The 24,660-nt window shown below is 36.9% G+C and overlaps 1 protein-coding gene across 27 annotated transcripts in view; it reads right to left on the reverse strand.

The window, feature by feature from the left end:
* LOC134542023 (basement membrane-specific heparan sulfate proteoglycan core protein) overlaps positions 1-24,660 on the reverse strand; it is a 649,742-nt gene that overhangs the window by 50,802 nt on the left and 574,280 nt on the right. For all 27 annotated transcript variants that reach the window (XM_063385818.1, XM_063385827.1, XM_063385841.1 and 24 more), the window contains 12 exons: positions 23,586-23,737; positions 21,661-21,784; positions 19,930-20,236; positions 18,656-18,803; positions 18,063-18,180; positions 16,653-16,833; positions 14,068-14,301; positions 9,664-9,845; positions 8,505-8,876; positions 7,704-7,895; positions 4,518-4,681; positions 3,006-3,105 (listed from right to left, as the gene is read on the reverse strand). In XM_063385818.1, the coding sequence (XP_063241888.1) occupies positions 3,006-3,105; positions 4,518-4,681; positions 7,704-7,895; positions 8,505-8,876; positions 9,664-9,845; positions 14,068-14,301; positions 16,653-16,833; positions 18,063-18,180; positions 18,656-18,803; positions 19,930-20,236; positions 21,661-21,784; positions 23,586-23,737 (2,274 nt within the window). The remainder of the gene's footprint in view (positions 1-3,005; positions 3,106-4,517; positions 4,682-7,703; positions 7,896-8,504; positions 8,877-9,663; positions 9,846-14,067; positions 14,302-16,652; positions 16,834-18,062; positions 18,181-18,655; positions 18,804-19,929; positions 20,237-21,660; positions 21,785-23,585; positions 23,738-24,660) is intronic.

The raw sequence follows: 24,660 nt of genomic DNA on the forward strand, positions 1-24,660 counted from the left end.
AATAAAATGTGCATCCTACTGCTTTCTATCGGGAAACAAAGAAACAACGTACATCAGTAGCACAGTTTTTTTTATCTCTGCTGTAAAATGTGCATTTTATGAGATACAAGGTTTTCATTCTAAGCCATCAATATGTGAATAAACATAAAATTTTGTACAACAATTTGAATTTTGTATTATTTTGTAGGATAAACAATGAACATAATATGCAGTTAAAAATCATACAAATGTCAATTTTTGTATGAAAACAGTGATGCAATAAAAACATGAAACTATTACCTGGAAAATATTTTGTGAAAAAGGTTTAATCATATCAACAACTTGGTCTTCTAAAATATTTTAACATTTTATGACATGGCACAACTCTTGTAACACTAAGTATTTTGGAAGAGAAAGAGAAAAAAGTACAAAGAGGTACTAGTTTTCAATTGGGTTAACCTTAAAGGAGCGAAATAATATAAATATAATTTTTCAGCACATTATTAAAAAAATGATTAAAGTGAATTATTACAAGGTGCGCACAATATGCAACAAAATTTTCACAGGATGGAAAAAAAAAAGGCTACATACAAATAAAAATTATGAGGTACTTTTAGAACTTAATAATTGATACTGAATAGGTATTGGTCCATATCATTAACATTTATTTATTGCAAATATTAGTGATATAAATTGTGTTTATAAACTTAGTCAAGTGTATTTATTTAAGTGAGGTTATGTTTTAATATTTATAATTTATCTGCATTATATATTATTTCATTATTATTTAATGGTTTTCATCAATAATAAAAATTTATCTTTAATATTTCACTAAATTAATTAATATATTTTATACATGTGTTTATAGTAATACTGAAAACAAACTGAGTTTTCATTAAAAAAGTTTTAATTTGATTGAATTTATACTTAATTAAATTTATTTGTATCACTCCAGTTATTTTATTATTTTCTTTCTATTAATTATTTGCATGCAGAAGTACAGTTAGTTTTTTTTTTTACGTCAAGTTAACTTCTAATGCGTGGACATAAGTACAAGCACCCAGTTTATAAAATTTATACTCCATCCAACAAACAAAATCCTAAAACGTAGTGTTGAAAAATACACTTTACTTCTATATCCAAGCTGTGTTCTTCTGAAAGTAAACATTCTCAGAAACACAAACTACTATCAACTTTTAGTTTACCATCGCATACGTAAATGTCTTCCCTTACCTGGGTGCTGGGTAGTACCAACCAGAAATGGAATGGAGATATTCTGAGCTCCTTGGGTAGACATTGCAAAATAAGAAACAAAATATGTTCACTTAGCTTATTTATATTTATTCAAATAATTTTAGTGAGCAATGCAAATGTTGAAAATAATGATTAAATATATATAACAGAGCTGCCAACCTCAAATCACACCCATCAGTAATGGCAATTAGGTATATGAAAAAAGTACGCGTCAATCATGCACGATAAATTTTTCCTGGGGCATTATAACACACTCACAAGATAAAACAACGACAATAATATGCAAAAGAAAAAGAAAAATATGAATACAATGCAAATTAATACATAAAAAAATCTATTTGAACAATACAATCATCTGAATATGTAAGAAATATTAATAATTTTACTGGATATTTTGAATCTTCAATTCAATGTATTCAAAGTTAAACTTTAAAACAACTGTCTTTTTATTTGCTTCTTTTATCCTGGTTCGATAAGAAATGTCATGTAAACAAACAAGACAAACACAAGGACTTGTAAACAATAACTGCGTTCGTTACTTTCGTTTCTTCAGATGTAGCGAAAAAACGAAGATATAGATTTATTGCTAGTCACGGCTTTAAAATGTTCTGCATGTTTCTTTGATTCAATATGCCGTCTACAGTCATCCCTTTCACCATGTGCAATCGAAAAGTCACACGCGCATACATTACAAAACCGTGGCGTTCCAAACATTTGAAAACGACAATCATGGCCATTCTTTTGAATATTTAAGTGGAAAGTTCTGAAGTCTTGCGTGTTTTTTCCCACAGATGCACATTATTCTGTCACACGCTTCATTTCTACAACCGGCACTGAAGAACACAACACTATCGAAAAAAATAAAAAAATTTTCACGTCTGTAGACACGACAAAAACCGGACAAAAACACTATGATGAAAAAAATGGCTTTCAAGAAACAAATTAATACAACACAGGTTAGCCAAAGTACCGTACAAAAATTATCGTGATGTAAGTAGCCTTCAAACGATAAGTCCGAGGATATGTACTAGTTGTATCGTACAACGGACGTAATACCATCCCATTATTATTTGAAAACACGAGAATTAATTTACTTATTTCGACAGTACATCGAACATGCGCACACTTACTAGTTCCGTTATTTGAGCAACCAAGCGAAGTATTCAAACAGCGTTCACGAAACACGCACAGCAGAAACGTAAATTTTTCCGTTACCATGCAGCACAAAGCCTCGTTTCCGTAATAAACTAGCGATGTTCCGTAATTCCGTAATTCGGGGTTAAAATCCGTAATAATTACGGAAAATCCGTAATGGTTGGCAGCTCTGTATAATATATATCTGTATCAAAGACCATCAATTTGAAAAATGCAGGCTTGAATAATGATTACAAAACAATTTATTATAACTTGAACACACCTAAGAGTTAAAATTTAATCCTGAGATGGAGTTAAAGAACCCGTAAAAAACTTATGTGTAGAAAATTTGACAGGACATGATCAAAATCATTACTATCCGAGAGAGAGAAAAGTCTCAAATCATTTCCCAATCGATGCTGAGGTGCGAAATTAATACCATTCCTTACCAAGTACTGTGGTGAAGTCCATTAGATTTGCATCAAACTCGTCGAGTTCCGTTCCTTCCCATTTAGCAGCAGAAAAAAAAGAAGAAAGTAAACATAGTTTTAAAGCAAAAATTTCTGCAGTCGCAGCCAACGAGAAACATGGTTTCCTCTACGACGGTTCTCATCGTCGCAGCGGAGCGTTTGACTTACCAGTGACAATCACTTCAGCAGGAGCATAAGCTTCGCCTCCGTCTGCGTCGCGTGCCGTGCACACGTAGCGACCAGCATCCGACACAGCGATGCCTCGGAACTAAACACAGCACACGAAAACCATCCGTAACTGGCAACACTAGAACATCAGAAAGAAAAATATCAAACATAATAACTACAAAATTTTCCCCTCCCCCCGCCCCTTTTTGTGGAAATTACTGCATGAGCAATTCACCATTGGAATTGCGGAAAATAAACAACAGTCACACTTATAGGATAACAGAAAAAAAAAAAATAGTTCAGGCACAAGGAATCAGACATAAATTCTGATAAATAGTATGCAGTGAAAATCTGTCAAGATGTTTTACAAGGAAGTGCCTTCATAAAATTTTCCTAGGTGGGAAAAGTTCTTAGATGGGAAAAGAGAAAATTTTTCTCCTTCATACTCAAACTATGAAAAAAATTGACAAATGGTAACGTTTTATTATAACTAGGGCCCAAAACTATAAAAAAACAAGTTAAAATTCTTATTGAAAAAATTATTATCAGTAAATATACATAAATATAAATGCTTTTGCTTTTACAACCTTTGAATGTAGTTTGAAATTGGCAGTCATTTTAGAACTTTTAGTCGAAGCTAGTTTAATATGAAAACCCCAGGGGCCACATAGCTCCACCCTAATGAAACGTAATGTACAGAAAGTTAAAAGTCTATCAGAGAGCTAGTTCCCCATTATACTATCTTGCAGTAGGGAATAATAACAACAACAACAACAACAACAACAACAACAACAACAACAACAACAACAACAACAACACCACAACAAACCCCCATTGAGCCTAAAATTATTTTGTACTTTTGTTTTGGCAAAACTTGCTTTCGACATTCAAGTTTTATAGCCATGAAATTTTTCCACACAAAAAACCTAATGCATTATATAAAATTATTAAAAATGGATTGTTCACTTAAAACAGGCAAACTCGAAATGTGTGAATGGCCACAGAGTATGCTGGAAGCTAGCAAACAATTACTTAAATGTTATCTAGTGTAACATTATAATTTTTTATTAAATTTATTTATATGGTTATAGCATTACAATAGTAGAAATGTTCATAAAATTTTAAAAACTTACTTTAATGTGATTTATTTTTACATTCACATTAATTTAATTCCAGTTCAAGTCATTGAAATTGAACTTGTAATGTTAACACAAAATCACATAAAATTTATTTTATGTATGATTCAAAGAAAACTCATGTCAAAGTAAAAACGTTGTTGAAATATATTACTTAACTTAAAAATAATAAATTACATAATGTTAAGTACACAGTTGGACTTTCTGTATAAAAATACAAACTCACGAACCTGCACTGTGTGTACTGTCTACCATACCATCTCTCTCGAAATTAGAGAGATTGAAATTTGGCGTTCACAATCTTGTCAAGCTTTTTGGGTTGACCTTCAAGCTAAAGAAAGATGCCTGCATGCACAGTAAGCCCTTACGAGCATACCTGAAGGATGCCTTGGTTAACGTTGACAGAGGCAGGCATGCTTCGCCCTTCCGCCGTCCACTCAATGCTGATTGGCTGCCTTCCAGTCGCAGTGCACCTGACGTAGGGGTTGGCTCCCGGCCTCACTTCCTGCCTTTTCGGGTACAAGTCTATCCTTAGAACATCTGCAACGTAACAAAGTAAGTTAAATTAGTTACCTAAGTATTTTCAATTTTATTTGGGTGTGAATTATAATAGATATCAAGGTCATTGAATACTGTACATACAAGGATACGACAAGAGATACTGAGGAAGGCTCACTCAAAGGCTCCACCTCCATATCTTATTAAGTTTTTTTTAACCAAAACCTAAAGGCAATCCTTTATTTCTTTTCAAAATAAAATTAATTTCACAATTGAAAGTTCAAAGCAGAAAACACATTTTCAATATTCTTAAACAATAATGCTATAGTAGTAATAAAAATAACAATGCTAATAAAACATGATACAAGATATTATTTAATGTTAACATGAGAAAAAATGAGAGTGAGGGACATGTTGTGCCTCTTCAGTAAAAACTCTAGTCAGAGAAAAAAAAGAGAGAAGGGAGGAATCACCACTACACTTGTCAGCACATCACTGCAGTCAAATGACTACTGTATCTGCGACCCATATGCGTGAAATGATGGCATTAAGACGCCATTGTTCGGAACTTTGGGGATTCGTGTGACGCGACACTTCGGAGGACTACGAGAACTTTCCAGGGCAGGTCTTGGCAGGTATATAAAAAACAGACACTGACCTGCAGCTAGTGTGTGTGAGAGCGGGACTATTGAATCATCGGAGTGATGAGAGAAGCGAATTAAAGAGGGTGAAGGACCCCTTGGCAAGTAATAAGCGAGTGATAAGCGACGGGCGATCAGATCATCGAGGATTGGTGTAAAGAGGACAGTGTCAGGGCGTGAGTGAGTAGTTTGAAGCAGTGTGTTGGGACCGCACACCTTGTAAATATTTAATGTGCTACAATAAAAGGAAGTGAGGCAGAAAATAATAACAAAAAAAATCACAAGACTACTTAGAAATTTAAATTTTAGTGACATCCAGCACATTACTATTTCAAAATTTTTTCATGTCTTTAGTGACCAGTCCAGTTTTGTTACTTCTTTTATGACTTCCATTGCCTGCAGACAGCCTGCACATAATTTCTGCAGCACTGGCTCTTGGTATTGCTTCCACTAAAAATATAATGTTTACATACCTAAATAACAAAATTATTTTATATAGTACTATAAATAAATACAACAATATTTCAAATTTAAACTAACTCTATAAAAATAAGCAAAACTACTTTGACAAAATTATTCTGACCTTCCAGATTATTTTCCTTTGTGGAAGCTTTACAGAAAAAGATTGAACATCGTTAAAACATTACAGACATAAAGTACACAAATAATGTATGAAAAATTACAACCAAATTTATATTTAGTAATATAATTAAACAACTACAAGCTTAATGGTAGTATTTAAGTAGGCTAATAAACAAATGTGACAAAGGAAATTAAATATTATAAATATAAATGAGCCAAATCTAATTGAAAACAGAGCATTCATTTAAAATTTTTTACCTGAATTGAAACGAATATATAAATTTTACATGAAAAGAAACCAGTTAATGATTAAAAACTGCAATGAACTGCTGCAGAAAAGAGACACTACAGATGCTCATTTTAAAATAAAATTAGCCTAAACAAGTTAAAGAAAAATGATAAAAATCATGAAGAAAGTTCCAGTGTAAATTGTACATGTTTTACCTTCGTCTTTCTCTTCCTTAGGACAGGAGTTATCTTCCGTCAGCAAGTAAACAAAGCAACGTCTTATATAAAAATTAATACACTCAAAATCAACAGAATTTCTGTAAAGGTTTTACAAATAACTCCTTTATTGATTTATGATATCTTTACTTACAAACTCACTTAATCAAACAAAAATTTAACAGAATAAAACAATTGGAGATTGACATCATGAGACAGAAATTCAGTTGATGGGTCAGACTCACAAGTAAAAAACACTCCAGCAACACGGAATTGTTACTGTTTGAGAACAGTAAAGTATGTATTAAAATAACAAAATATTACCAATATTTAATAATACCAGTTCAGTGGGGTAAAAACTTTTTTTAATTTCAATTATATTTATTCTTTCAATGCATATTCTTGGTACACTTAGGGTCCAAGTTTGGTCATTTAAAAGCACCAGCTCTGCCATCCATGCTGCTAGCGAGTATTGTGCGCTGCACTCCGTGTAGTGTGTATGTAGTGTGTGTGTGTGTGTGTGTGTGTGTGTGAGAGAGAGAGAGAGAGAGAGAGAGAGAAAGAGAGAGAGAAATGCACCCCATGTGTGGTGCAGGTCCTTCTCCTTTCACACTCACTCCACTCACTCTTGGCTTATGCTTTGCTGTGAGTTCATGCACCCTCTCTTTCCAGACATCATGCGAGCTAACATCCCGGCATAACCTCATTAGATTCCCGCAGTCCAGCACTGAATTCCCATCCTGCACTCTCCTCATTCCCACCCTGCAGTCTCCTCATTCACCTCATTACCACCCTGCACTCTCCTCATTCCCACACTGAACTCTTCTCATTCACCTCATTCCCAACCTGTAATCTCCTCATTCAACTCATTCCCACCATGCACTCTTCTCATTCAACTCTTTTTCATCTCGTAACAACCAAGATTGTGACTGAATGCGGAGTGAAAAGCACGTGACACGTGCAAAAAAACTGCAGATATGAAAAATAATTTCAGTGTCAATGACAATGCACATAGTTATTCAGCTTGAAGGTGAAAGCACGCATTACATTAGAAATGATACAATTGAATCAGAACAACAGAACATATAAAATGATTTAATTTGTTGGGACACAAAATTGTTAAAAACTACCGAAAAAGTTATAAGTGGCAGGAATCAAATAAAAAATAGCCCAACACTGAAGAGTTACAATAAGAATACAGCATACTTTGGCAAAAAAAAATATTTTCTCTTGCTGAACAAAATTGTGTAGTCTTTCCACACATACATGTATCTATATGTGTATAAGTACCCGGCTGTGAGAAGAGTTGTTCCCATTCAAATTAAATTAGCAGCTACTTGCCAGTTTCTCTCGGACGAGCTATTATTATTTAACTGTGTAAGAGTAAGCAGACTTACCATGCACTACAAGTCTAGCAATGGTGCGGAACAGCTCTTCGCTGTTCTCTCCGTAGCCGATACACGCGTAGTCTCCAGCTGCTGAAGGCTGGACGTTGTTGATGTACAGAGTTCCATCGCTGATTCTGTGATCATCTGGCATTGGTCCATTGTCGGCACGAACCCAGTTCAAGTATATTCTTTGGCGGTTACCTGCGGTCAAATAATAGCATTAAGATACAGTACTTATTTTACTGGATTAACACATAAATTCTAGCTTACCAATTATTGAATTGAATGATCAACTAAAGTCAAACTGATTAACCCTAAGTACCTATTAAAAAAAATAGCATTGGTGATAATGACAAAATCTATCAAATATTGAAAGTTAAATATTTGCATGAATACACTTTTGTAACTTTTCTTTAGATATTACACAAGTGATAGAAGTATACAATTACTAATACAATTTAATTGAAGAGGTATAGAAAAAAAGCTCGATGTTAATGCATTACAAAGAATGGATTTGAGACCACAGATTTAAGGCAGGGAATAAAATTAATTCCTCAGAACGTTTTTGGGCAAGATGGATATCAGAAAAAATAAAAAAATGGATATCATGAAACAACTAGGTCAAACACATACTGACGAAAGAGGGCAATTGAAGAAAGATCTAAAGAAACGGGTTAAACGAATAATATTTCCTAGTAGTAAGGGGATCAGGAAGGGGGGGTCAGCATATCTCAGGCCAATTACGGTAATCGATCCAAGCTGATTCAGACCAAGAGAAGTAATGGAGGGCGGAGAGATGATGTTACTGACCGTCGACATTGCACCGCAGCTCCGCACGTCCTCCTGTAGGCACGGTGTACTCGTTGCGCGGCCCGGGTGACTGCGGGCGGTAGCCTCCGCTGCCTGGCCAACGCTCGGGCGGGTAGCCGCCCGGCTGCCGGCCGCCATCAGTGGGGTAGCCCCCAGTGCCACGGCCTGAGTCCGTGGGGTAGCCCCCACTGCCGCGACCAGAGTCCGTCGGGTAGCCCCCGCTGCCGCGGCCAGAGTCCGTCGGGTACCCCCCACTGCCGCGACCAGAGTCCGTCGGGTAGCGCCCACTGCCTCTGCCTGAGTCAGTCGGGTAGCCAGAGCCGCCGGAGCCGTAGCCTGGGTTAACTTGGTTGTCCGAATCAAAACCACCCCCTGAAAAGTAAACAAGCAAGCATATCCCTGACACCACAAACATTTACCATTAAAAAAATTAGATTCACAATATCTTGAAAATAGTTTACTGATGCTATAGCAATCTGTACTGAAATAATTTTATTTTGTATAGTTGTCAACCATCATGTAATACATAGACACAAATAATCATAAAATTTTAGCTACAAGAAAAAGTTTAAATTCATGTTACAAATAGGTACTTAAAAAATTATACCATTAGAACAAAGCAAATCTTCGACTAAAAAAATCAATCGAAAACTCTTAGAGCATTGGAAGCTTAAGATACGCTTATAAAAATATGAAAAAAAAAATTGTGGTGCTTGAACAGTAAGTTGGTTACTTAAAAAAATCAGAAGGCACTTAAATTTATGAATGCTCAATATTAATATTATACATAGTTGTTATACAATTTTTATTGAATAATGTTATATATAGGCCATGATTGGTTAATCACTTAATCAGTTCAAAGATTACAAATGTGAAACAATAATTTTTTTACTTCTTTCGTGTATTTTGTAAAATAAATGTAATACAGCTTTAAAATCCTACTCTACTTCACAAATATTTTAAACATTCAATTTGATATCCGCTAGTTAAAAAAATAATAATAATTTGATGTAGTTTCTGTTTTCTCAATCTACAATATACACATACATTAGCAAAATTGAACATGAGAATTTAAAATTCTATAACTGGTATTTAAAACTCAATTTATTTGCAACAAAAATCCATACAAATTTCTAGTTTCCCTAATTTTTTTACAAACCTGGAATATCACCCCGAGGTGGTCCAGATACAGCATCCTCATTCACGACGAGTTGAAGCCGATCTTCGGAGTCACCAGCTGCATTAGTTGCGGTACACCGATATATGCCACCATCTTCCTTCCTGGCACTTGTGATCTCAAATATGGCAGTTTCTAGCCTTTCGGAAACACCAGGGGAAGAACTGAAAAAAAATATACAGAAGGATTGGTGCACTACAAGCTAGATACAGTCTACGGAGATCTCCATTTATTGTCCTCCATCCCTGCAATACATCACAGGTTTGTGCTTATCTCATCCCTTTTAATTCTCGGGCTGCCAGAGATCACAGGCCTATGTCTGAAGTACCCGATTTACGGAAGCTCTTTCTCACACAATCTCAATATCAACCCAGGTTGAACCAGGAAAAGCATACAGCTTCAAAACTCTGGTGTAACATGTCTACTACTTTTTTTTTTAAAAATAACGAAATATTGTAAATCACTCATTTGCAAAATAATAAAAACTCTAAGGAAAACTAACATGTCAAAGAACACATATCCCTCACTTAGCATGTCTTCAGATTGCACGGATTCATTTAGCGTGATGTTAATTTTACTGCCCCAGTCTTTAGAGTTAACCAAACAAGGGTGGAAGAGATGCGCGCACAGGTCTGTCTATGCTATCGGCTGTTGTAGAAACATCAGCTATGGCAAGTTAAATTGCGGCTATGGAATGTAAAGGACCAAATATTTTTACGTCCGCGCGTATGCCGCCGTGCCGTACCGTTGTCGCCTGGCCACAGACAGGGCTGTGAACTCAGTCTAGCCAGTGGCAAAGAATTCACACGAACAAAAGCAACGTCTGCCCATTCAGCTGCCGGTAACTGTACGTGCTTGATCACTCATAATGCACCGTGTTCAAGTATTTGAGACAAAACTAGAAGTATTACAGCACGCAGATTGACATGAAGGCCAAGCTTATGTTGGTCGCACTTTAGTTTTAAGCAAGTCAACTGTGCGCACAATTTACTTTTAAAGACTTTTTAAACGTTATAAGATAACCTTTATCTGTTAGTCTGCATCACCACGGTGTACCGTTTATAAAAATGTAGCCAGAGCTAGTTGGCATCATTCATGTTTGGTTATGTTGCTTCCCGTATAGATTCCCCACATGTAGTCGAATATCGATATTGATATCTCGCCGATTGCATGCAATGTGTGCTCTCTGTCTTCTGTTGAGTTTACTACGTTTGATAGCCCACACTCTTTCGTGGTGAGTGTGTACTACGAAGATAGTTATGCGTTAGTTCAGGCTCACATTTGGGTCACATATTTTGTTTTTCTATTTAAAGTTGGAAACAGGTTTTTGTTGAATTACTTATTAATTTGAATTGTTTGCCGTGCTTTTTTAAACTTTACTTTTTAAATAAATGTCCATTCCATGAATGGGTTATATTTTTATTAATAACTTTACCTAACAACAATTTTTTTTCTCTCATAAAAAACACACCCCTACTTTTGAAACTTGATCTTATTATAAATTGTGTGACGATTATGCGATAAGACGTGGTAGGAAGAACTTTAATTTTTGAAAAATTAAAATTTAATAATCCGGACATTAATATCGGTTTCACTGTTAGTAAAGGATTGTTTGGAAAGGTACGCGACGTGAGTTGAAGGTCACGTCCGGGTGGGAAATTCAGCCAGCCGACTGACAAGTACATAACCACGTATCTCCCGTTACGCGGCGTCATATTTGTAGGGCCAATGAAAAATGGTAAATAAAAAAGGCCCATTTCGGTGAATAAAAAGAGTTATTTCAGTGCAAAATTTTGGTGAAAAAAAAATTGTTTAGTTAGAAAAAATAAATATTACGTCATTATAATTTTATACACATACACATTTGATGGAATAATTGTTTTATTTGGTCTATTTGTGCCATGCTCGAAATTTACAGTGTTCTTCACACGTGTCTTTTCTTTTCCAGTCGACTTGTACATTACAGAACTTGCACATCATGATGCCTTTTTCTTTACTGAACAGGTAAAATCCTTTGTCGTCATATTCTTTAGCTCTTTCAAAAAAACTCACAACTTTCGGCATTTTATACGTTTATCCATAGTGACCACGGTAATATGACCAACAGGGAAGCCTAAGATGCACATAAAGTTCTGCCATTTCCGATTACACCCGAACAATTCTCCTTCGGCAAACTTCGGAGTTTAGTTTTTGTAAATTCAAAATAAAAACACGGGCATTGTTATTTTAATATTGGCCGTTATTCAATGTGCTTTTTTTCAGTCGTATGTATAGTGAATTTTATAACAATACATTTTCTGTGTTTGAAAGTAGTTTGGTTATGAAATTAGGCAGAATGTATTTGTTATAGAAGTTTTATATTTTCGTTAGCTACATTATAAATACTTTAAAACATTGTGGATGGTTGGTTATATTAGGTAAGTATAGCTACATTAAAAATACTGTAAAATCATTTCATGGTTGCTTATCAAATAATTTTTTAATATGTAGCTATCCAGCACTAGGAAACCGTTTATATGATTATTTCACAGTACATATCTTTAATGTAGCTATCCTAAACAAATCAACCGTCCACAATGTTTTAAAGTATTTATAATGTAGCTAACCTAACCTAATTGACCATTAGTTATCATGAGTTGTCCAAAATAAACATTCACCGACACACGGCAAACGAAAAATATGGCGGCGTACAAATAAATACCGTTGCCTTGTTTATGGTCTTTCCTTTTATCTAAGTTCACATGTTCACACTAAGTTAACGTGCCATTTTTACACTCCAAATATTAATAAACAATGCCCATGTTTTTATTTAGAATTTACAAAAACAAAACTCCGAAGTTTTCCAAAGGTGAATTGTTCGGGTGTAATCGGGAATGGCAGAACTTTATGTGCATCTTAGGCTTACCATGACGAACATGCCACAAAAACTTTAACGGAAAACGATCATAGAATGCGGAAGAGATACATATTGCATCCACTCGGAAATAAAGAAATTAAACTCGACAGACACGCATTCGTGAAAATAAAATCATAGAACATTTCGACACTCGTTATGCAGGTTCCAGAATGATTCAATGTGATTTTTCGCGATAAAAAAGGTTAACTTCGCGCAAATATCGCGATTTCGTCATATTTCGTGAAAAACTACGGATTTCACGCATTACAGCAAATTTCGTTAAAACGAAATGCAGTATATTAACGTCTTATCACTACCAAGTAAGGTTATTTGTATTACACATCATGTGCAAGTGATTTTTTTAAAATTTCGCGATTTTGTCATTAACAAAATTTGACTACCCCTACGTATTTGTCATACATAGTGCGATGGGAGGCATATAAAGATTAATGATGTGACATATTTATAGTTGAGTGTTATTCTACGCATTTATATTACGAAAAATATATTTTCCTACACGATTTTGGAACACATTAAATAAATGAGCCTTGCTATTTATGGAAACTAATGTTTCAGAAAATGTGATTTCGAATAGCACAAGCATTTTAAGGAGCGAATTAGTCTTGCTAAGTGAGGGATAGGTATTTAGACACTTATTTGGTTCAAGTAATCAAAAGGCAATTGATGGGGAAGAACCAGCAGTCAATGATGTCCAAAATATTCTGAAAGAGAGTTTTGGTAACACTGGAAAAGTCAGTAATTGTGAATTTTTATGTTATAAGTGAGACAATGAGACATCTTAAGTCATAATGGGTTCACACACAAGTTAATTTTAAAATAGGCTGTAGCAATCTATGCAGTGTATCTAATGGCAAGAGACAACTGCTGTTACCAATGTGTCAAACGGCACTCTAAAAAACCATTCCGATCAGCAAATCACTAGGAACGTGTGTCTACCTAATATGTGATTTCTTTATATGTAGGTATCCGTCAACAAACAACAGCTTAACAGAACTTGTATTCCCATCCAATCAAACGTTACTTCAAAACGGAAAATTTTTAGTAGCTACGCTTCTGCAAACCCTGTTTTTTTAATTTTAATTTGAATAGAATATTGATTTATTCACCAATGTAGAATATTTTTTGAATCCACTGCAAACGTACATTTCACAGGAGTCAAAGAAAAAGTTGATGCAGCAGAAACACATTTTACTCTGGCATGACTGTTGTACTCTTAAGCAAGATGCCTGACAGAAATGATTTATTGGGATGCTATGGGCAACTGTGACTGCTAATAAATCTCAAGTTCTTAAGGCTATTACAGTATTAATAGGTTGTAAATAAATAAAAAAAAAATTCATTTGAAATGCAGAGTGGAATATCAAATTAAACTGCTGAATACTCGCAGACTTTAGTCCTAGTTGGGATGTATTCACATGAAACGGTGACGGTAGGGAAAGAGTGCAAAAGGTGACGTGGCAGCGACTTACTATGAGTACTGGTCGGAGACCTTGGACCACGACACGGACGGTTGTGGCTTCCCGGTCGCCGTGCACTCCAGCCGCACCCTCTGGCCGACGTTCACTTCCACTCTGCTGGACGGCGACAGGCGTATCTGCGGCCTCGACTGGACAGTCAGCACCGCAACGGACTCCACCGACCCGGCCTCGTTCTCCGCGTGGCACGTGTACTCCCCTTCGTCGGCCTCCGTTATGCCCGTGAGCCTGCAAAGCCAACACACGCTCCAGGACACTGCAGTCTGAACAAAAAAATGAAATAGATGAGTACTTAATAAAGATAATTACAACTACTGCTTGTTCATACCCAGCCATAGAGCATATAGTACAATTAAAAAAACCCAGAAAAGGTAAAAAAGGTAAAAGTTGCATCTTGAAAAACTACTTCAATCATAATAATAAAACTGTTTGTTTCTTTGTCCCTTGTGTGTTCGTAAACCATTAATCTGTTTGTGATGAAACTTTGCACACATGACCTTTGAAACACGAGGAAGATCTTTGTCTAGGTGAGATAGCGATAAAGTTAACCTTTAAAGCAGAAATAAATTATTTTTGATGATATTTTGCGATTTCATTGTTAATGCAGCATTCATCCAATCTCCAAGAAATTTTGCACACTTGACCATTCTGCATTGAAGCTGTCTATCCATGGAGGTTTTAGTCTATGGAGTGGGTGTCTGTTCTTAAATTGAAAATTGAAGTCAACTGGTTAGCAATTTTATAGCAAAACAAATCGTAGCTGTAAAAAGGCTTTATACACTATTTTCTAAGATTGGAAAAGAAAGTAAGTTATTTTTCACGCCTCAAGTTAATGCACTGTTGGAAAAACCCAGCAACTGGGCACGTGACATGACTATGCAGCAATAGACTATAACTTTCGCTGAGCGCTGCCCAACCAGCCAATCAAGGCGAGCATGTCGTCGTGTGATGTGCCCTTTCAGATTTTAATGGAATAAAATTTGTAAGCACAATTTCTCTATATGTTTGTAGCATTGCAGTATACATGCCTTTTCTACTAATAAAAGTGTTACTAAGAATGGGTTAGGTTGCCAGTATATTTTATTCTGAATTTATAATTATTTAATAATCATGTTTCTTCTGTCATCCTTTTAACTTTATTTTGCTGTTTAGATTTACTTAATATAATGTGTAAAGAGTTTTTTATATAATTTATTTAAATTTGAATATTGTATTATAATTATATATTACGTTTTTATTAGATTGCAGATGTTACATAATATTCTAGAACAAGGGAGTGTGTCTGGTGTGATGGTTAGAAAGAGAGGCATGAGAAGCCTGTAAGTGCATGTGAGAAGGAAACAGTCATTCCCCAGTAAGAGAGAGAATGTGAAGTCCCTGGCTCTGTGTATAAAAATGGTTTTCAGTGTATATGTTCTGTACTCCTATTGGCTTGTGATGTGTAGTGTGCATGAAGCGTGCGTGTGATTGGTCGGTGAGGTCATGTGACTTCTCCTCCCTGCGTGGAGGAGACGGTGTCATGAGTTCACCAGTCGTCCGTCGATCGCTGCACCAGGAGGGCGCGTTCGGTGGCTTCTCGCAAAATACGTAGGAGAATTAGCAGGATAGAAAATTTAACGTTGGTGGTCAGAGCCATGTCGAGTTTCAGTTAACCTAATTGTTTTTATATTTTCATTCGGCCATTCTAATTAGAAATTGTGATCACCTTCGTCGGCGTTTGGCTCGTGGCGAAATTCGGTTTCGCTGGGTGCGGCCCTGTTTGAGGTCGCACTGATTTCTTGTACTTCCAGTAAGAATTTACTGAAGGACTTCAGCTACGTTTGTTTTCGTTAATTTTCATCACCCGAGCTGCGAGAATTTTTCGACAGGCGAATATATGTGTTGAATGAGTGAGTAAAACATTGAAAGTGATTGGATGCGTTTGTTTCGTCTTTCGGACAATAAAACACGAATTAAAAAGTAAGAAAATCTTTTTATTTCATATAACGAACTGTAACATATTGTTTGGTCAGTTGGCTCATGGGGTTGCCTCCCTTTGTTTCTAACTTTCTAGAGGAAGGTAACTGTGTGGAGCAAGGCAGTTGTCGCTCGATGGTTGCTGCGTGTGGTTGCATTGTAACTCATCAACGCATGAAGAGAACTGTGTGTAACTGCAAGTATTTTTTAAATTAAAGTAATAAAAAAATGCTTTTTTTTTCAGAATAAAAACTTTACCAAATAATCAGTTTGGTTTAAAAGACATAACTTAAAAACATCTTTCAGCAACTACCTACAAAAGTGTCTTTGTTATTTTTCTGGGTTGTTTTGTCTAGCCAACCATGGATTGTAACAGAATTTTGTAAAATTGTTGGATAATTCCATGATAAAAAAAAAAACCCTGAAATCATTCTTCTAAAAATACAGTTTAACAAGGGACCATAGAAACAACAGAACTACTCATTCACCCTCAGCGTATTATTAAATGCTTTTAAGTTAACAGACCCCTGACCGATGTACTGAGCAGGTGGGGGTTCGTGGGTGGATGGTGTGCATGATTGCGAGTGTCACCCGGCGAAGCAGAGACATGGACCCGTGCCCACCTGAGCACGCCTCCCGGCAGCTGCTCCGCGCCGGACGGCAGCGGCCGGCCGCCCGGACGCCTCCACTGCACGGTGGGCGCCGGGATGCCCTTGATGATGCGACACTGGAGCTGGAAGCTGCCCCCCACGTTCACCACCCTGTCGCCCCTCGGGTACATCTCCAGCGAGGGAGCCTCTCGTCCTGTTGCAGATCACGCCCGTTGGAAACACTTCAACGCAAAGAATTAAGGCTCTGTCTCACATGTCCAGTTGGTAATTTTTAAATTAATAAGTGTGTCTGCCACAAAATGATTTTGAGACCAGCTCTGTGTGTGTGTTGGTGTGTTGTGTGTGTGTTGGTTAGTGTGTTTTAAAGCCCCGTAGCATTATCTGTGTTTCGTGATTGGTAGTGTTTCAGTTGCATGTCTACTTGGTCGGCACAGGAATCAAAGCCAATTATTTGGAAGCCAACACGTCCTGACTGGCCCGGCAGACTAGGGCAGTGGCTTTTGATGCTCTCAGATAATCTAGTAAGTATTTGTCAAGACAACTTGACTCAACCGTAAACACAAAAGAGGTATTGGAATAAACTTACAGTAAAATCCTGAAATAATAGTAATGACAAGAAAAATGGAATAACCTACAAGGCATGTAAGACAGAGCCTTAAAATACACTTATTTTATACTGCAGCTCTTACAAAGGCAATAAGTTGCAGATAATTATATTACATATTTAGATAAAACAATTTTTTATTAATATACGTATGTATCTAATTTTAACTTTTGAAAATGTGGATACATCTTTAACAGTATTGGATAAATTAGAATTACATCCCTAAAGAAGCACACACATTTGGAACAGTTATCGGAATGTTTATAGCTTTATTGAATGTATTAACATAATTTGATGTCTGTAAGTAGATATTAATCAACATGTCAACACTACACTCCCCCATAAATGTTTAGAAACAGCACCTAACATCCAAAATAAATGACACATACTAATTTAAATCACATTGAAAAAAACACTTTCACAGTGCTTTTGAGGGGAAAATAACAACAGTTGAAATAGCTGCATATGTATGCACAGAAAATTTCCTGACTAAGTGGACAGATTTAAGTGGATAGTGAACAACTACTTACATTCAATGCGCAACTATACACTGAAGAAAGGCATCAAAATACATCATTAAAATTAGCAACTGGCTACTGGAAATAAAAAGTTTTGTGATTTCAAGCACCTTTCATGACTTTCATGATCAACCCTTTAGTTATGTTACATTTTTGTGACCAGTCCTTCAGTTACGTTACTTTTTATGACCAGTCCTTCAGTAACATTATTTTTGTGACTTGTGTGGCCTGTCGACATCCTGTAGACAGACACCTTACAAATAAACTAAACAGGCAACTGACGATCGTGCCAGTACTCACGTTCCACTTCAATCACCGCCGAAGCCTGTATACTTCCAGCAGAGCTGGTCGCAGTGCAGACGTACACCCCTCGGTCGCCGATCTGGGCGTCTGTGATTCGCAGCAGATCACCAATAACCTGCAGACACAACACCACAACACCTTTATAAAGGTCATTCTACCAAGCGGGACACAAGGTCATCACTGCACGAAAAAAAAAGAAGACAGTTCTACAACTACTGATAAATATACACACTGCCGAGTCTTTTCTATTGCTCTAGCTAAAGTTTCTCTAAATATATCTTTAGAGAGCAAGTCAACCAGAATGTCTACAATTGGTGTTGATTCAAGAACAATTTCCCGGCTTCCCCATAAGCTTTATTCATAGAATTACCTACTCAGATAAACAAGATAGGGTACAGAAGGGAAAAACGCATCTCAATAAATCTAAATAAATTAAAGTTTTAAAAACCAATAAAATGAATTATTTGGTACAATCAGCAGTGATAGGATCATTATGATTACATCTTGTCACCATAAATTTTTGGACAAGTATTTCAGAACCAGGTGTTGGCCACAAAAAGCAAGCTGCAACCAGGAGCGGCACAACTGACCTGGATGTTAAAGCCCAGCCTGTCGCTGCCGGCCTTGGCCCACTGCACTTGGGGCGTGGGGTCGCCACTTGCTGCGCACCTCAACTCCCCCGTCGTGCCTTGGGGAATGGTCTGGCGCTCCGGCTCGATGCGCACTGTCGGTGGTCGTCTGAAACAGCAAAAAAAAAAAAAATTCACTGGTCAAGAACACACTGAAAATGGTCAATACTTTTGATGCTTGATCAATATTGTTCAAATCAATGTAATAGTTTATTTAACTTAAAAAAAAAGTATACAAATATATTTCTTCTTTGAAAATTTAGTATTTGAAATACTTCATAAGAGTTTTTTGTTTTTATGTTATGCTTTTATAAACTTTCTTTTTTACAATTCTATTGATAATGTTAAAATACCACACGAAGCATTAAGAGACTAGAAGCACTCGCACACAGGCTTATTTTTGTGAGTTAAATTTCCTGAAGAACTTACCGTGACAGTGCTGTGAAAACAAATAATAATAATAATTGCAGGATTTTTAAAAAAAAAAAAAAAACTAATCCTAACACATAATGCTTATCTCACAAATATTCTAGAGCATTTCAATATATTAACCATTGACAGTGAATAATTGAGTCCTGTCAGCTTAAGTGTTTGTTACATTTACTAAGTTTTGTACGATAATTGGTTTGCAATACATATTTTAATATTAAAATACATGTGATGATAAACCAAAAATATAACACTGTCATTATGTGTTTATGATGGAAGTGTATGGAGAATGAAGAGTAAACTAATGTTTCACCGCAGATACATAATCATGAAGGGATGGCCGCATTGACAACGCTCATTTACATTATACTTATACACGACAAATCCTAGGAAACATGTCATTCTTGAAATTATATGATCAGTGGCGTAGCCAGGATTTGTGTATTGGGGGGTGTTAAGAAGCATGGACACCCCCCCCCCCCCCCCGTATTAAAGCGGGGTGTCCTGGGGGGTCCTCTCCCCCGGGAAAATTTGGATTTTAAGGTGTAAAATAGTGCTATTTTAGCAGTTTTCGGTTCTTAAATTTAAATATTGTAGTGGTAAAATTTTTATTAATTTCAATATGAAATTTGTTTGAGTGATGAATAAGAAATTAATTAAAGATTTTGGTGCTAAGGGGGAAGGGGGGGGGGGGGGGGGTTGAACCCCTAAAACCCCCCTCCCCTGGCTATGCCCCTGGATATGATCAGATGCTACCGAGCCTAAACGAAATGAAAGTGTGGGACGGTGCCGGCTGCGGGACTCACCCGTACGGGACGATGGTCACGCGGGCCTGGGTCCGGGTCACTTCGCCCGAGTAGATCGACGTGGCGACGCAGACGTACACCCCGGAGTCGTCTGGCGACGCGTTGTAGATGGTGAGGACGTTGGAGCGCTGCGCCGACGAGAGGGGCAGGCTGCGGCCGTCCGCCCGGCTCCAGCGCACCGTGTACTCCCGCTGGTCTGAGGCCGTTCGGCAGGTCAGGGTCACCGTCTCGCCGGTGGGGCCCGAGAACTGCGGCGGCTGGATGCTGAGGCTCCCGCCGGGCAGCGGCGCGGGCGGTCGCTGCTGGGCTGCGGGATTCAACTTTGTTTCGTACGAAGAGTTTGAAGCATTAAATAACATAAACAGACACACTGGCTTTTTGAAGGAAAACAAGAATGGAGCTAGCCATGTCTTGAAAACAATAAGAGTATAACGTGATGCCCACACGATCTTAGATTTTAGGTAAATCTCTGACAACTGAAACATGAAAACGACATCATAAAACGAGTGGTATTGATGCAGCTCATGGTAATATTGTTGATAGCTACGATGATGATGATGACGATGACTTTTGAGACTGTGATTGTGACATGTGCTTGGAGGTTTAAAGAATATTAATAGCATGTACGTAAAGAATATGGAATTAGCTCAAGAGACATAATTGTACATCAAGAGACAATCTGAACATATGGTGAATGGGCTAAAACTTCTACTTGGTTCGCAAAATTCTAAAAATTTATACATCAAAGAAACATGTGCTAATAAGTGTGCCCTGTACTACATATGATTCCCGTTTGTTCATTATCTGACTTACAAACAAATTTATGTAGCTCCACGTTACTACCTGAGTAAAAATGTCTTATCATTTTAACGTTTTCTTATACTTAGGAACATATTTTTTTTTATCATATCCAATAAAAAAAACCTCTGTAACTTACTAATTTTTTTCAGAGATCAGATATTTATAATTTACTATACATAGGGACAAGATTATATGGTGAATTGTGACAAAACCGAAATAGCATCCAAATGCAAGTTAATACATCATATAGCACAGTAATGGTATTAAGTAGAAAGAAAGAAAAAAAAAAAAAAAAAATCAAAAATCATAAAAAAGCAATAGTTTAATGTTTAAGGAATCTTATTATTTTTGAACGAAAAATTGTACTACAGTGCACGAATCGGAAAAATAAGTTGTTTTAAAGAGTTACAACATTAAAATTGATTTTTTTGAAAAGATTGAGTAAACAGGGTTTGTTATAAAACATTTAGTTTCCAGTTCTTTTTATGCATGTAGTTTATAAGATCCTGTTTACTGATTAAGTAATTGAATGGTTAGCTGAGATCTTTATTTTAATGATAATCCACGACCAGGATTGGCTTGGCAATGTCATAGTCCGCAATGCCGAAAGATTCTGGTATCATCTCACTTAATCACATTTTTGAGCTACGAGGTGTTAGATATAACTCTCAGGTGCCTTGGTGAGATCGTTCTCATCAGAAATAAGGGCGGCGGAGGTCACTGTACGAGTGTTATGGCTCGCCCTAAATTCTTTTTTGATTTTTGATTATTCTAAAGATAAGTTTTTTCTTTGAAAGCCCCTTGTATATGTTAATTATGTCTCATCCATTAATTTATCATATGTTCATTTTCATGTTCCCTTTTAGACACGTACATAAAGAAAGCTGATTTGTAAAAAAAAAAACAACCACTGTAACAACATATTCGCACCTCTGACATACAAGACGGTTCTCTGCACAGTCGATCCTGATGGGTTTACAGCGTGACACTCATATTCTCCTTCGTCAGACTTCCTGACAGCAGATATCCTGAACACTCCATTAGAGAAGGTCGCCTGAAAACCAAAGGAAACATGTTTGGATGTGTAACTGTTTTATGTTATGTACCTAGTCACACTGACCCTACCAATGAGGGAACACTTTCACTACAGTAGACTCCAGATGACCTAATGATGTATGGCCAAGAAAGCTTCATGACATTATCTTGCAAACATTCTTAATCAAAACATGACAGTATTAAACACATAATAAAAATCTCACCAACATCTCACATATCAATACACTTTAAAGTAATACTCAAGAAAGGTTAACAAACATATAATAATTAGGGATGGTCGGGTACCCGAAATTTCGGGCAGTGTTTCGGGTATCAAGTATACCCGAAATTCCGGGCGGGTATTTCAGTGCCCGAAAATATCGGGCACCTTGGAAAACGGCAATACCGCACGGCGCAAGTAAACAAAGCTTCTTTTTTTTGGAACGCACGGCAGCTGCAGGAACATGCCACGCCGCCTCCGTCCCGGCACCAGCCGGTGAAGTGAGTGTGCGTGAGAGATAAGATAAAGAAGGTGCCCGGTCAGCAAGTGTGTTTGTGGGAGGGGGAGACAGATATAAGAGAGCAAGCCCTGCAGCAAGCGGAAGTGGTCAAGGTCATTTACCGTTACTCTCGCTGGCTGACTAACGATGCAGCTGGTCGCCCGCCTCTCTCACACACACACACACACACACACACACACACAAACGCGCGCACGTACGCATGGCGGATGCTGACTGCTCAATAGTCACAAAGTAGTGTTCAAGGTCGGTGGAGCTGCTTGCTGTGTGCAAGAAGGATTATAAGCTGACTTTAATTACACACATTGTAGTTGCGTGGCATTTGCAGAAAGTGGTTGTGAATTGTTTCTATTTAATTCATGTCATTATTTTACCAAAATGGATACCAGTGGAAGTGTGGGTCAAACAATCAACAGTGACAATGAACCTTCAAGCAGCTACCCAAACACAATTTAGTTAATAAGCACTTTATTTCCAAGATTAATATGCACTCTATTTTTTAGTTTAATGTTTAACTTTCATATCAGTGCGGTATAGTAAATAAATAAAAACAGTTCAGGTTTGTCAATGCAAACTTAAGTACGACTATTTTATGTTCAAAATTTATTTCAGTAACTGATTTTGATGCCCGACCGAGATTGCCCGAGCCCGAAAATTTTGGACAATTACCCGCCCGAGCCCGCCCGAAGTCAAATTTCTCTGCCCGACCATGCCTAATAATAATGTTGCTTAATTTGGTGGATACAGATGAAGCACTGCAGAAGTTGTGAAGCAAGTAGCAACTGATCTTACAATTAGCTGTGAGCACATATATTATTATATGGAGAAACAAAATACACCGTAGTTTAATAACAGTAATTTACATCATCATTTTGCATATAAGACTTAGAAGACTAGAATAAAAAAAAAAACTTTTTCATAGTGACGGCCCTTGGAAGATCCTTGTGAAGAAACTGGGCTTTTTCGAGGATTTCCCACAAAATGCAGGGATGAAGAGCACCAAAACGTCACATATCATAAATGAGTAGATAGGTAAGCATTAGTCTCTGGCTGAACGCATGAAATAATGAATGACTGCATAACATCTTATCTGGAATGGTGTTATAGACAACAATACTTGATAGCACGAGAACGGAGCATCGACAGAATTACTGGGTGAGAAAAAAGTCCGCCACACTCCCTACTTGCAAACACACAGGTTGAGTCGGCCGAGGATCGAACCCGTGTTGCCTTCGTGGGAGGCGAGTGATCTGACCACTCGACCACTGTGGCCGCCATGTTCTGCACTCTTGCAATGCTGACCTGAGGAGGAAGTGGCCTGTTCCCGCCGAGGAACCAGCTCAAGGTGGGGGCGGGAACGCCAGTCCCAGCGCACCGGAACTCTGCCGGCTCCCCCTCCGTCACCTCCAGGAACCGTGGTTCGATGGTCGCTTGTGGCCGGGTGGCTGACGACCCTGCTTCACAAGACAGACGTTAGCTTCCAGCTCGGAGCACTTGTTCACCTACACTCAAAACTGTGTGAGCCTTCACTCGTACACACCTTCCAGTAGACACATTGTTAAATACACTAAAAATACTTCAAACCTAAAAAGATACTATTCTTGTCAGTTAGCTCATTATTCAAACTATTATCTCACCATTATTTTAAACTTGCAATAAAAATTTTGCCAGAGTGAAAAAAGTACACAAAATAATCTTCAAAATCAAATGAGTTTGATCCTTGCCGAGTTTATAAACATTTGGTGCCCCGTAGTGTAACAAAGCAGTACATGTCACATATGTATTTAACATTCAGTAATGCAATCAATTTGATCTGCTAATAGCTACTACAAATGGCTACTTAAAAAAAAAAAATAAATAAATAATTACAATGTCTTGTATTTGGGATTATTTTTAGCTAGACCCCATATTATGTTAACCGAAAAATTCAGAATGCAACTATCATAGAAAAGAAGATTTGAAACTGAACTAAATACAATACCTGGCATTTTGAAGAGGCTGAGAGGGAAATCTGATCACAGCAGCATGTAATGGAAGAATATGGTTCTTAATTGAACTTATTAATTTAACTATCAGTTCAAAAATGTATTCTAAGATAAAAATAAACATTTCTGCATAATATAAAAAGCATAAAAAGTTGTGAATTATGTTTAGTATTAAAAGTCTTTATCAAATTAATTTATTAAATCACTAAACATAAAACAAAGATTTATTAAGTTAACTGAAGTATGAAGGAGCATTTTTAAGAGGTATAAAATTTAAATATAATTTTTGCTACCAGTTTCAAAGTAAAATAATACTGACCATAAAATTTACTATACATCTCACACTGTCTCTACCACGATCATTTCAAGAATGCTCCTTGTATGCAAATGTT

This window comes from Bacillus rossius (assembly GCF_032445375.1).
Source record: "Bacillus rossius redtenbacheri isolate Brsri chromosome 4 unlocalized genomic scaffold, Brsri_v3 Brsri_v3_scf4_2, whole genome shotgun sequence".
NCBI classification, from domain to species: domain Eukaryota; kingdom Metazoa; phylum Arthropoda; class Insecta; order Phasmatodea; family Bacillidae; genus Bacillus; species Bacillus rossius.